Genomic DNA, 12,165 nt, shown 5'->3' with positions numbered 1-12,165 from the left:
TTAAACTGAATGTTCCACCTAATTTGCTGTGAAAGAGTTTTTAAGTATGCATTGTTTAATCACTGTATATACGACAACTCTTAACTGAAACTCCAGATTAAATTTCACTTTTCACTATTTAAATAATTATATTATATTTTAAAAACGGTTTTCTTAGCTAGAGCCACTCGATGTGAGAATCTTAGTATAAATCGTGGAATCTCCAATCTCCATATAAAAACAAATTAACCAACTACTTAACCTACCTTAAATGCTATAACTATATACAGAGATTCCTTCGCTTTGATTTTGCTGTATGTAATATCATTCCAATTAATCTTGCGATAAAGAGAAACATAGGTCAATAGCATTACGTTTGCGGTCGGTCAAAAGATACGAAGCAGGGATACTTTATTCAGTTTATGGTATTTGTGTGTTGAATACATTTTGAGTTTAATATTTATTAATATTTATTTGATAGTCTGTTTTTGTGTTTAATCATATTTTAATAAAAAAAAAATTTGAACATGTTTAGATATACATAATATTAAAAGATATACATAANNTATTAATTTATATTTTAATATTAATAAAATATCAAATTTTTTTTATAATTTATCTAAAATGTTGTATCTAAGACTGGTAATTCATACTCTATCCGCGGGTACTCAATCCATTGTGGGTAGGGTAGAGTGGTAGACTACCCGACCCGTTGTGAGTAGAATAAGGTCTGGATATGCTTGCGGGTAGGATAATATCCTATCCTATCCAATTTACACTCCATACATAACATATATTTTATAAAAATTAGGTATATAGTAAATGAGGTGATAGTTGAATCCACAACCTTTTTTTATATAATGACTTATAATAAATGAACAATCACTAAATTAGTTAGTTAATTTAATAATTTAGAACACTAATTTTTTATTTTTTATTTTATTAATATGTATGAAATTCGAAATGATTAAATTTTATATTTACTTTAAAAAAATTTGATATTTCTACATATAGAGTAGGATAGGATTTAAAACTTTAGGATACGAGTAGGCTAGAATAGAGTTTTAATAAAATTTTTAACCTACAGATAAAGTCTAAACCTTACCTTACCCTATTTATTATCCGCCCTAGTCGTATCTCATGCTTGCTTACAAAAAAAATTATGTATTTACGTGTTCTATGTCTGTATCCATATTTTATAGGGAGTGGATTCTTTCCAGTGAAAAAAATACTGGATAGTATCTAATGTTTGATTTCACCATTCATTATTCTCTCTCTTATTAATTTTTGGTCCCACTTATAAAATTAAAGGTGAGAGATCACACTTTATTCTCTCTAATAAAAAAAATTGGAAAGAATCCATTTCCATGAGTACATCTTAATTAAGCTCAATAGAACTTTCAGGATAATAACCATCCATATCCTGTCCAATGATTACACTGTCTGATTAAGTTCATCTTAGACTAATATTAAGTAATTAATTTTTTTAACTAATATTAGTTAATTTTTTGAAATTATTTTATTTATTTTAAATTATAGATTCTAAATTATAAATTATTAACTCTAAATCTCAAATTATAAACTTAAATTTTAAAGTTGTTTAATATTAACTAATTAAAAGTTTGTTCTTAATAATTTTTTATTCATTTCAATTATTCAATACTAAGCTTTAGCTAGGGAGATAGACATTGGTATATTGACACACATTATTGTGAACGAAATCATATCCATGTGCTTTCAAAGCTATTATTCTTTATTTTATTTTTTATTTCTTTAGAGCTTTTTCCTCTCGCTACATATTCGCCTCTGCTATGAGCAATCACTATCGGGGAGCTAATAACATGTGATGAAGTTCGTTACGAGCATGATTGTAAGTGGTATCATAATTATTGATAGTCTAATAAATTAAGTATATATATTCTTCCCTCGCAACTCAAAACAGAAAACATGGCAACACGGTTTTCTTTTGAACGCATAATGGATTTTGGACGGCAGCGAAACATGAGTAATATATATTACTATTATTTTATGTTGAATTGAATGTATTCGATATATCTTGAACTAAAATCAAAAGGTTTCATAACAATTATATATTCTAGTTATCTGCATTCTGCAAGGGGGCCAACCTCCTACATATATATTTTTTGTTTTTCGAAGAGAGAAAAAAAAAGTCAAAATTTATTTTGTTTAATATTCATTAATGATTGTTAGAACTAATGAATATTAAATAAAATAAATTTAGCTATTTTTAACTATTTTTTCGTATAAACATGAAAACCTAGCATTGATTTGATAAAAATGCTTTGTTTAGACATGTACATCAATACAAATTAAATTAGATGTTAATTAATTACTCCTCTACAATGTCACCACTACTTGGATAGGAAAGGTAAAAACTATATGGTGTAAATTAAGTTTTGGCTGGCAATAATATTGTTATAGATATAATTATTTTGATAATGTTTGGAAGATAATATTTAAAGTTATTTTATATAATATAATATGTATAATTTTATTTATATAATATTTATAATTATATATTTATTATATTTAAAATATACAATTATTTTAGTAATAATTAATAAATGTTAAGACAATTTTAGTCTGTTTAGGTTGATTTTTTTATTATTTTTTTAAATATTATTGATAATTATTTATGTATAATAACATGATATCAGAATTCTATATTCAAAAAATTGTATAATTCAATCCTTGATAACTCCAAAAAAAAATAGCAAATAGTTTTTACTATATATACTTGCCTTTAAAAAATACTCCAAGAAATCAAAATAACACTTTAACAACTTGTTTTCAACAGCCACGACTATAATAGAAACTATAATCTCGTAAATTATATATGGTTAATAATTAGAGGACTATGATGTAAATTGCAACTATTTCACTGACTCACTTAGCATAACAAAGTAAAATCACATTGCTGTATAAAGCGATGGAATGAAGTATATATGGGAATTTAGCCGCCCATGAATTTGAATTAAATTTCTAGGTCCAGGAGGACGTGACAATTTTGATTATTACGTGGGTATGGGTGACATGTGGGTTTCACATGTTGTGTAGCATAGGGTAGGGAACAGAGAACACCTGCACAAATCTGAATAGTGTAGAAGCCATTAGGGTTTCTTCCTTGGGTAGAAAGAAAGTTTGAATGCTTTAATTTCTTGCGGAAGGATCGGAGTAAATTAACAAGTTGCAAAGTCAAGCACTACCCTTAGTTGATGATGACAAGACAAGAAGGCCAGGGTTAAATGAACATGGCTCCTTGCATATCATAATTATTATGCCATTTCACCCCTAACCCATACACACAGAAATTCTAGTACCCTAGTTTTGGTCCCATGGGTCTGCGTGCTAGCTACGATGGATGTAGAGATTTCTCGGTGAATCATTCATCAATTAAACAATTGTCTTTATTTTCGGACCCCATGAAAATACTTGCAACTTTGTTTCTATTATCCCATGTTTTGAACGCAATATAATTAAACTGCGAAGCACCCTATCCACTAATAATATAAGTTCATCATGGAAGAATTCATATTATCACCTTATTATATATTATAGTCCAAATCGGCAATATAATTTTGAGTTCACTACTTCCCTTTAGCTTAATATAATGTTTTCCACTCTCACATATTGACTACTAATGTCACTCTCTTTTAATTGATAAGTTTGTTGTTTTCTCTAAAATATCCTTCTATTTATTTGTTACTAGAAACACTTACTAATTACATAATTATATATTTACTATAATTTATACTTCAATTTATTTGAGTTATTATCTTTTATTTTACTTAATAATTTGTTTTTAATAACAAAATCAGTAGTTTAATAATTTATTTTTCTAAAAAAAGTGTATCAGTATTTCAAGAAATGGGGTGTTTTTATTGTGAATTAAAATAAAAGATTCAGAATTTATTGTTTTTCACTGTTAGTTAGCTATTAATAAATATGAGATAATGTATATTAAATTACTAAATTAATAAAATTAGGCTAAAAAAATTAAATTAATAACTAAGTAATAACCAAAAATATTTATTATGATCCTTAGTATTTCTCTAAAAAAGTAAACAATTCTATAGCGTGTTTGGGCAAAAAATGCAGCAGGTCAATTGATCCCAAAGGAGATACGTATTGAAGAAAGCTAAAAACAAAATGGAAAAGACGTGTAAAACGTCTTTTTCTAAAGACATTTATGTGTTCTATTATTATTGGATATATTAATAAATCAGTTATTTTTTAATTTCTTAACAAATTAGAATAAAATCGATTTTTTTATAACAATAACAATAAATCTAATTGTTATCCAATCTGGTCGAATCGACCAATTTACATTAGCTATTGGATCATTTTTTTTTTAAACAAATTAGGAATATATTTGTCTTTTTATAAAAAAAATTTAGACATGATTCGATTTAGATTGTGTAAATCGATCGGATCAAATCGGGTCTAATAATTATGGTACGGACAATTAGATTTATTATTATTGCTATAATAAACCGATTTTGTTTTGATTTATTACAAAATAAATTATTAACCGATTTAATAAATATGTCCAATAATATCATGATCCATGTAAACGTCTTTAAAAAAAAACGTTTTTAGTGTCTTTATCGAAAAATACATGCATAATATCCAACACATGCATTTTGGATGTGAATTATTGCGTTTGTAAGATGACTCCAATCCAACTCAGAGAAGTAGTCCTACAGTTTTCTATGGAGTAATGTTAAATAACTATTTTTTAAATAACTATATTTTTAGATTATTATTATTATTATTATTATTATTATTATTATTATTATTATTATTATTATTATTATTATTATTATTATTATTATTATTATTATGTTTATTATTATTATTATTATTATTATTATTATTATTATTATTATTATTATTATTATTATTATTATTTAACATTTTCAACACTACGCATGCAGTTATCTACTACCAAGAACTCGTTTTTCTACATAAGACATCATCCTCTGCACCTTTTGTCCCTTAACGGACTATAGAAAAGTGGTAAGTATTATTGGTCTCATCAATTTACGTTGAATGCTAAAGTTCGATGATGTGGAACATCACAAGGCACAAGCTCACAACATTTAGTGCTCTCGTTGAATGCCACGGCACCATACTATACAAAGTAACTTATATATAGTTATATTCATAAAGCTTTACTTTGAGATACAGATTCACAGTCAATATATATATACGAATATTATATAGGAGTATATGATCAAATGTTTCAACTATTATCATTTATCAGGCACGACATACAATCTTTTATTTCCAAGTTAAAAAGGGAAAACCGTGAATCAATTGTCATGGTTGGGTGGAGTATTCTTTTTCTAGTATATTAGTATTAATGAGTAGGTAATTGCAATTCACGAAGTTTCCCTATATATAACTTGTTTGGCTGTATTCCACACATGTCATGGTGTGTGTTTCGTGTCTACACTATGACTTTAATTTGGACAATCTTTTAGGAGCTGCTTGCTATGACTTTTATAGAACAAGCTTTCTCTATGGCCCCGAAAAGGTAGTAATAATATCCCCAATATTCTGCTAAATGAGATTCCACACATGTCATATGTTTTCATCCAAGGGTGTGTTGTGGGTTATACCGACAGTACGGTTTTCCATACCCAAGGGAAATTGGACGAATTCTCCACCAGGTTTTGGTGGGTTGGATTTGTTTCATTGTTTGGGTTGAGTGGAATTTCTCTTCTAAGATGGCATTGGTCTATTGGAATAAATGAGTATTTTGGACAAAAATAATTAAAAAGCTAAAAAATTCAGATACGGAAGTGATATGATAATTTTTTGTATTTTTTAAAATTGTAGGAGGTACACAAATTAGACTGTTCGATTTGTGTAAAGTCCAATTTTTGTACTTATACAAATTAGATGGTCCAATTTTTACTTTTCTAATTAAATAGTTCTACATTTGAAAATAACACTCTAATAGTCCACATCTCAAAAAAATACCGTTATCATTTCAATATTAAAAACAAAAAAAAGTGTAATTAAAACGGGGTGGGATAACTTTATTTTCATTTTTTCAAGCACTAATTTTTATTTTCTTTAGTTTTTTTCCTCTCGCAGACTTAGAATCTTAAAGATTGGTTGTAATTCAATGTTGTTGAAAATTTTATTTTTGTTATTCTTGGTGGCACAAAATATTCTATTTGTAATTTTATTCATATCAAGGAATCTTATATTTCCACGACAAAAAAAAATCTTATATTTCACGGAGAAAAAAGTGATCAATTGGATTTATGCCTTGTGATTCATTAAAGAATTTAATTTTAATAAATTGTATGTATAAAATTANATGAATGGTTATCTAAGAAATGGTTATAACTTATAATTATACGACTATGTAAGATATTTTATAGTCTCAGTGTATCATTTTTTTTTATACAAATTAAACTCTTCATTAAATGGTAATAAATATGGCCTTATTGGTACCAAACCCTGATCCTGTATCAATATTGGACTTCGGCCCTTTTCCTTTGTGGTGTTTAGGAGGCACCTCTGTTGAAAACCCATGGATTTACGAAAAAAAAAATACACAAAACTGACGGATTTGCACCAAAAATAGAAAAAAAAAAATAAAACTCACGGCGGCTCAAAACTAAAACAAAACTCACGGCGGCTCAAAACTTGGGATGATTCTTGATGCATATAGCATATAGGTAAGCTTCCAAGACCGAAAATAAGAAGGTAAACTCCTGGAGACAAAACTCATGATAAGCCCAATCATAGCCCAAAAAAAAATGCTCAGCTCTAGGCACGATATGGTAAAGCAGGGAGGTTGGAACCAACTAACTTTGGTTTCATGTCCCGATGAAAAAAAATAACGAAACCAACTTTGGTTTCACTTAAACTGTTAAACCTGTAGCTAATGACCAAAAAAAAAAAACTGTTAAAGCTGTGGCTGAGGTATGTGATGTAATGGCAAAAGTATTTGCCTGACTAAAACCCCAAAATGGTTCTTGAGATTGGGCGAGTTATCCATACTTGTCCTTGACTTTCAAAATTTCCTAACAGCATCCCTGACATTCAGCTCCGGGACCCATAGTTGTCCTGCAACTCTTTCCGGCGCCAAGTCAGCAAACGGAGGGATGATCTGGCACCTCCAATGCCACGCTGGAGCCAGCAATGGCTAGCTGATGTGGCAAATCTGAATTTTGTACCCAATCTGGTCCCTGGTCCCATTAAAACCCTAAAAGCTAAGATCATCCTCTTCATCGCCTGAGCTTTAAACTGCTGCTGCTGATTCCTTCTCAGATCATCCTCTTCATCGCCTCCAGCTCCTTGCTTCTGCTCTATCCTTTTCAGCAGATTACCATTATAAGTTGCTGCATTCTCTGGTGAGACTCCAATTTCATTAGTATCACCTTTAGAAGGCCAACCTGTCTTTGAAATCCGGACCTCAATGTCTGTATGGCCCAGCATCTTGATGGCAGCATACACAGCATCAATTTGAGCATACAACATGTTGTCATAGTTGAGATTGGTGTTGGGATCGATGGAACCCGGATTGGGCTCGAATAGTACATAGCTCAAAGAAACCTCACTTGGGTTGTCCTTGTATGCAAAAAAAGGGTATGCATTGATGAGAAAAGGTGAATTGAATTGCGAGTGAAAAGCAAGAAGAGGTTGGATATATTGAAGCAGATCTTGCCTAAACGAACCAGACGAAGGAGGGTATGAATTGCTTAATATGTTGAAAGAATGTGCTGTTGTGACAGTAACTTGTTGGTCTAATCCAAGATTAACAAGGGCGCCATGAACACTCTGCATTGCTGGCAGGAGATTCATGATTAATTGGGTATCATTGGTGTTGAAGACTTCATTTCCAACAGTGATGCAGGTGATCTTGGTTTGTGAAAGGTAAGGTTGAAGGTGCTGCTGAATCCATGATTGAGCCTTTGAAGGGTTTGTCATATTGGCAAGGTACTCGTTTCCAAGGCCAACAACAAATTGGACATTGGAATTGGAGAATGCGAGTAGCACATTCGGATCAGCATCATAGAGCTTGATCCTAGTCACGTTCATTGATTTGATAAGAAGCACTACTCTTGATGGAGATGGAAGATTGTTGGCTATCTGGCCATAGTTGATTCCAAAACCAAGGGAACTTATTTGCACAAATGAAGCTGAAATGGTTAGTAGATGGAAGAGAAGAGTGAGGAAGAAGGAGGGGCTTCTGTTATTGGCCATAGACAGAATGCTGAGACTTTCTTTGTAATGATAATAATTGTAAGTATTTAGTATTTACACATTTGTCAACATACGTATACTTGAAGTGAGTAGTGAGTGGTGACATCACATCACATGCTCAATGTTGAAACTTGAAACTGAACACCTCACGCCCTCCATCTCCATGACCATGAAAGATGGCTCATGGCACGTTTTTCGGATCTCCATCTCTTTACATCATTCTTTTATTGTTGTCATAACTCATAACATGGCAAATGCCTCATTTCTCATCATTAGGAATACTTATTTGAACAACACTAGTTCTTAACTAGATATTGGCCTTCAAGGCTTCGATAAGGAGCAACAAAGTCATTTTTCTTTTCTGTCACATTTGAAATTCACCAAACACGAAAAATCCAACTAGAGTTATAGTAACACTTATCAGTTATCACATTTAAATTCCAACAGGAGGTAGTAAAACACATATCCCAAGTCACTAATAATCCCAAAACAAAGGTTTTATGATGATAAAGCAGAACAAGCAAATTTGGCTGCAAAGTCTAGCTATGATTCCCAGTCCCCATTTCTCAGTATAGATCGCCTTCCTTGTGAGTTTCAATCACACAATCTGAAGTTGGATATGAGACACAGGTTAGCAAAAATCCTTTATTCAGTTGATTCTCGTCGAGGAATGCGCCATCGGACTGATCCACAGTGCCGGAGACATCTTGCCAGCACAGGTGGAGCATGCTCCTGCACGGCAGGAATAAGGGAGCTCCACTCCTGCATTCTCGGCTGCATCTAAGATATAAGTGTCGTCAGGGGCCTCAAACTCATTCTCTTGTCCATCCGGGCCAATCAGCTTAACCTTGTAAGCAGCCATGGCAGTCACTCTGGATGAATGGGACGACTTCAAACCGAATGATCTGGAAACACTCCTCACCGACCCAATGGAGGAAGGGCACTTCACCTTAGGGTTTTAATGGGACCAGGGACCAGATTGGGTACAAAATTCAGATTTGCCACATCAGCTAGCCGTTGCTGGCTCCAGCGTGGCATTGGAGGTGCCAGATCATCCCTCCGTTTGCTGACTTGGTGCCGGAAAGGGTTGCAGGACAACTATGGGTCCCGGAACTGAATGTCAGGGATGCTGTTAGGGAATTTTGAAAGTCAAGGACAAGTATGGGTAACTCGCCCAATCTCAAGGACCACCTTGGGGTTTTAGTCGTATTTGCCTCAAACTAAAGATTCTGTTCATACCCTGACTCAACGTTAAGGCTCAGGACCAAATAAGACAAAGGGGCCCAATCCGCAGGTTTGCCTCCTCCCGCAACCGACCTCTTGGAAGAGGTCGGATTCAACGCGAGCTCCACTAAAAAGGAAGTCGGGAGTCAGATTAGCTGGCAGATAATACGTATTCAAATAAATAACTGCCCCTAAAATCTCTCAACCCACTTTCAGGAGCCATATCTCAACTTCCCTAAGATAAAGGGATGGTTATCCTCCTCAAAAGGAGGAACTACATCAACGGTAGTTATTGGTTCACCACTATAAATATACTGACATTCCTCAGGTATCTCTAAGTTCCAATACTCTCTAAACTTGCTTAGACCCTTGCTTACTTAGGTATCGGAGTGTCTTTGCAGGTACCACCCCCCTCTCCTTCGCTCATTCACAAGTCGGACGAGGTCTCCTAGCTTGGAACAGACCTGAAGGCTTTCTTCTTTAAACGATTGGGCCAACATTGCGAGTCCAGCCCAACAATCTCCGGTTACCCATCGTAACAGGTTCTAATTCTAGCAGTGGTAGTTAGGTTAGTGTGTGTGAGAGTGGGTGTGTCTGTGAGTGTATTTGTATGACAAAAAAAATACGAATAAAAAATTTGATGATTGATTTTTTAATACAGAGTTAATAAATGAATAAAGAAAAAACTGTGGTGTTTATGAGTTATGACAATATACATCGTGTTTTGTGTTTAAAATTGTGATACGAAAGGTAATCTAAAGTAACATAAAAAATTAAAGAAAATGACTTATCTACCTCAGTTTAATTTTTTGATGCAACAATTAAGGAAATTACTCTAACTCTACTGTTCATACCAATGTTTTGAAAATCGGATTGGACCGATCGGTCAAACCGATTCAACTGGAAACCTGCAAAAGACAGTCTAATTCAATGTGTAAAACCGTTCCATTCAAAACCGTTAGTAAACCGTTGAACTGGCCAGTAATCGGTCGGTTGGACCGGACTGGAAACCGACCAGTTCTTTTAAACGCTATCGTTTTGAGCATTTAAAAAAAAAAGAGAAAACCAAAGCGTAAACGCTCACTCTCACCCACCCCCTTCCCCCAACATCCCGTAAGTGAAATTCAGAATTGAAAAGCAAAGCTTGCAAGTTCAAAAATTAGGGTTCTGGGTCTTGTCGCGCCGTCCGTTGTTCTCGGCGCTTCCGCGGCCTCCTCCTTCCCCCTGTCTCGAACCCAGCCACTCTCTTGTAGCTCGGCACGTCATCTGGTTGAGGGTTGGAGCTACTTGCCGTCTGTTCGTCGTCGTCGTCCCCCCGGTCGCCGTCGTCTGTTCGTCGCTCTGCTCTTTGTCGGAGGTTAGTGGCACTGCTTACAGGCTTACAGGGTTTTTTCACTTCTTCGAGTCTTGCTTTTATGCTCTGTTTAGTGATTTACTGATTTTTGAATGTGGATTGAAATTAAATTGTTGATTTTGTGTTGTTAAAAATGGATTTGTTACTCTTCTGCTGCTCTTTTTAATTTCTGAGGAAGTGGTGAAGTGGAGAAGAAGGAATAACAGTGGTCGTCATCTGGTGGCCGTTCTGCTTGCCGTTGTCTACTCGCTGTCGCGCTCAACTGCTCAGATCGAAGGTCGGTGTACATTGCTAGTGCTTGTTCTTCTTTTTTATGCTCTATTCAGAAGTGAGAACGAAGGGTTTAGGATTTTACTACTGTTAATGCTATTGTTGAATGATTGACTCTGCTGCTACTGCTGGGCTGTATTCTATTTGGTTGTTTTTTTATGCTGTACTGAAAAAAATTATGCTTAAACTTTGATAATTTTTTGTTAATTTATGTTAAAATTTTGATCAATCTGCTGTCTGCTGAAAATGTTACTAATCTTTGTTAAAATTATGGTAAGGTGTGAGCTTTTATTTGTTCAATGTAATCACTTTGTTAAAATGATACTAAAGCATGAGCTTTTATCTCAATGATTAAGTTTTCTCTATTGTATTGAACTAAATTTATTTATTAAATTTTTTAGTTAAATTTCGCTAAGTTGTATCTTGTTTTGAACTGGTTAAAATGAATGATGAAATTTTTATTGTTGAATTTTTTGTTGTTAAATCTTGTTTCCATTGAAAAAAAGAAATTAAAAGGAGAAGAAAACTTCCACAAACTATAGAATATTAAGTTAATTCCCACAAAAAAATATAAGCAAATGTCATAAGTTATGCAAAATATATAGACTGTTAATAACCAGTAGCATAAACAATTTACATAAATTCCATGTATCGAAGTTTATTAATGATCATGTTTCATAACAATAGCATAAGCAAATATCAATGCTTCTACAAATTATAAACTAAATATCTATTTTTGTACAATTATTTTAGATGTTGAGTATTGCTAATTTTCGAAGTGTCAGTGCTCAACTCCTGCATATTTGGTCTATGTTCACTTATCTTTTTAATCATTTGATTGCCAAAGAATCAAGGAGTTTTAATTTTTATTTTTTTTAATGAGCTTCAAGTCAATAAAATTATTGAATGTGACCTCTATGATGTATTTCACACCCAAATATCTCAAAGAAATTCAAAAAAATTTTCATTCCTCAAAGTTAAGAAAAAAAAAGTGGCTAACAGATTTTAGAGAGTTTTTATACCTCTTAAATTTAAAATTTTAACTTATAAATTTACTAAAATAAAAATGGGTCAAATTATAACTGGCC

General features: G+C 32.7%; 2 protein-coding genes and 1 long non-coding RNA gene across 3 annotated transcripts; 1 reads left to right on the top strand and 2 right to left on the bottom strand.

Annotated features, from left to right (window-relative positions):
* LOC107640030 (glucan endo-1,3-beta-glucosidase 14-like) lies at nt 6,663–8,266 on the bottom strand. The gene has a single exon (XM_016343577.2). The coding sequence runs from the start codon at nt 8,227–8,229 to the stop codon at nt 7,066–7,068; it is 1,164 nt and encodes a 387-aa protein (XP_016199063.1). The 5' UTR covers nt 8,230–8,266; the 3' UTR covers nt 6,663–7,065.
* LOC107640029 (ferredoxin-3, chloroplastic-like) lies at nt 8,606–9,201 on the bottom strand. The gene is given in 2 exon segments (XM_021122910.1): nt 8,606–8,935; nt 8,938–9,201. Coding segments are annotated over 2 exon segments (294 nt in total). The 5' UTR covers nt 9,092–9,201; the 3' UTR covers nt 8,606–8,795.
* LOC107641656 lies at nt 10,525–11,422 on the top strand. Its single transcript, XR_002362319.1, has 2 exons — nt 10,525–10,810; nt 10,986–11,422. It is a non-coding gene; the product is annotated as an uncharacterized LOC107641656 (long non-coding RNA).

This window comes from Arachis ipaensis, chromosome B05, assembly GCF_000816755.2.
Source record: "Arachis ipaensis cultivar K30076 chromosome B05, Araip1.1, whole genome shotgun sequence".
Classification (NCBI taxonomy): Eukaryota; Viridiplantae; Streptophyta; class Magnoliopsida; order Fabales; family Fabaceae; genus Arachis; species Arachis ipaensis.
This window is presented reverse-complemented; position numbering and strand designations above follow the sequence as displayed.

Bases quoted from the DNA above. Each gene is read 5' to 3' on its own strand.
- LOC107640030 (XM_016343577.2), bottom strand. From the start codon at position 8,229: ATGGCCAATAACAGAAGCCCCTCCTTCTTCCTCACTCTTCTCTTCCAT.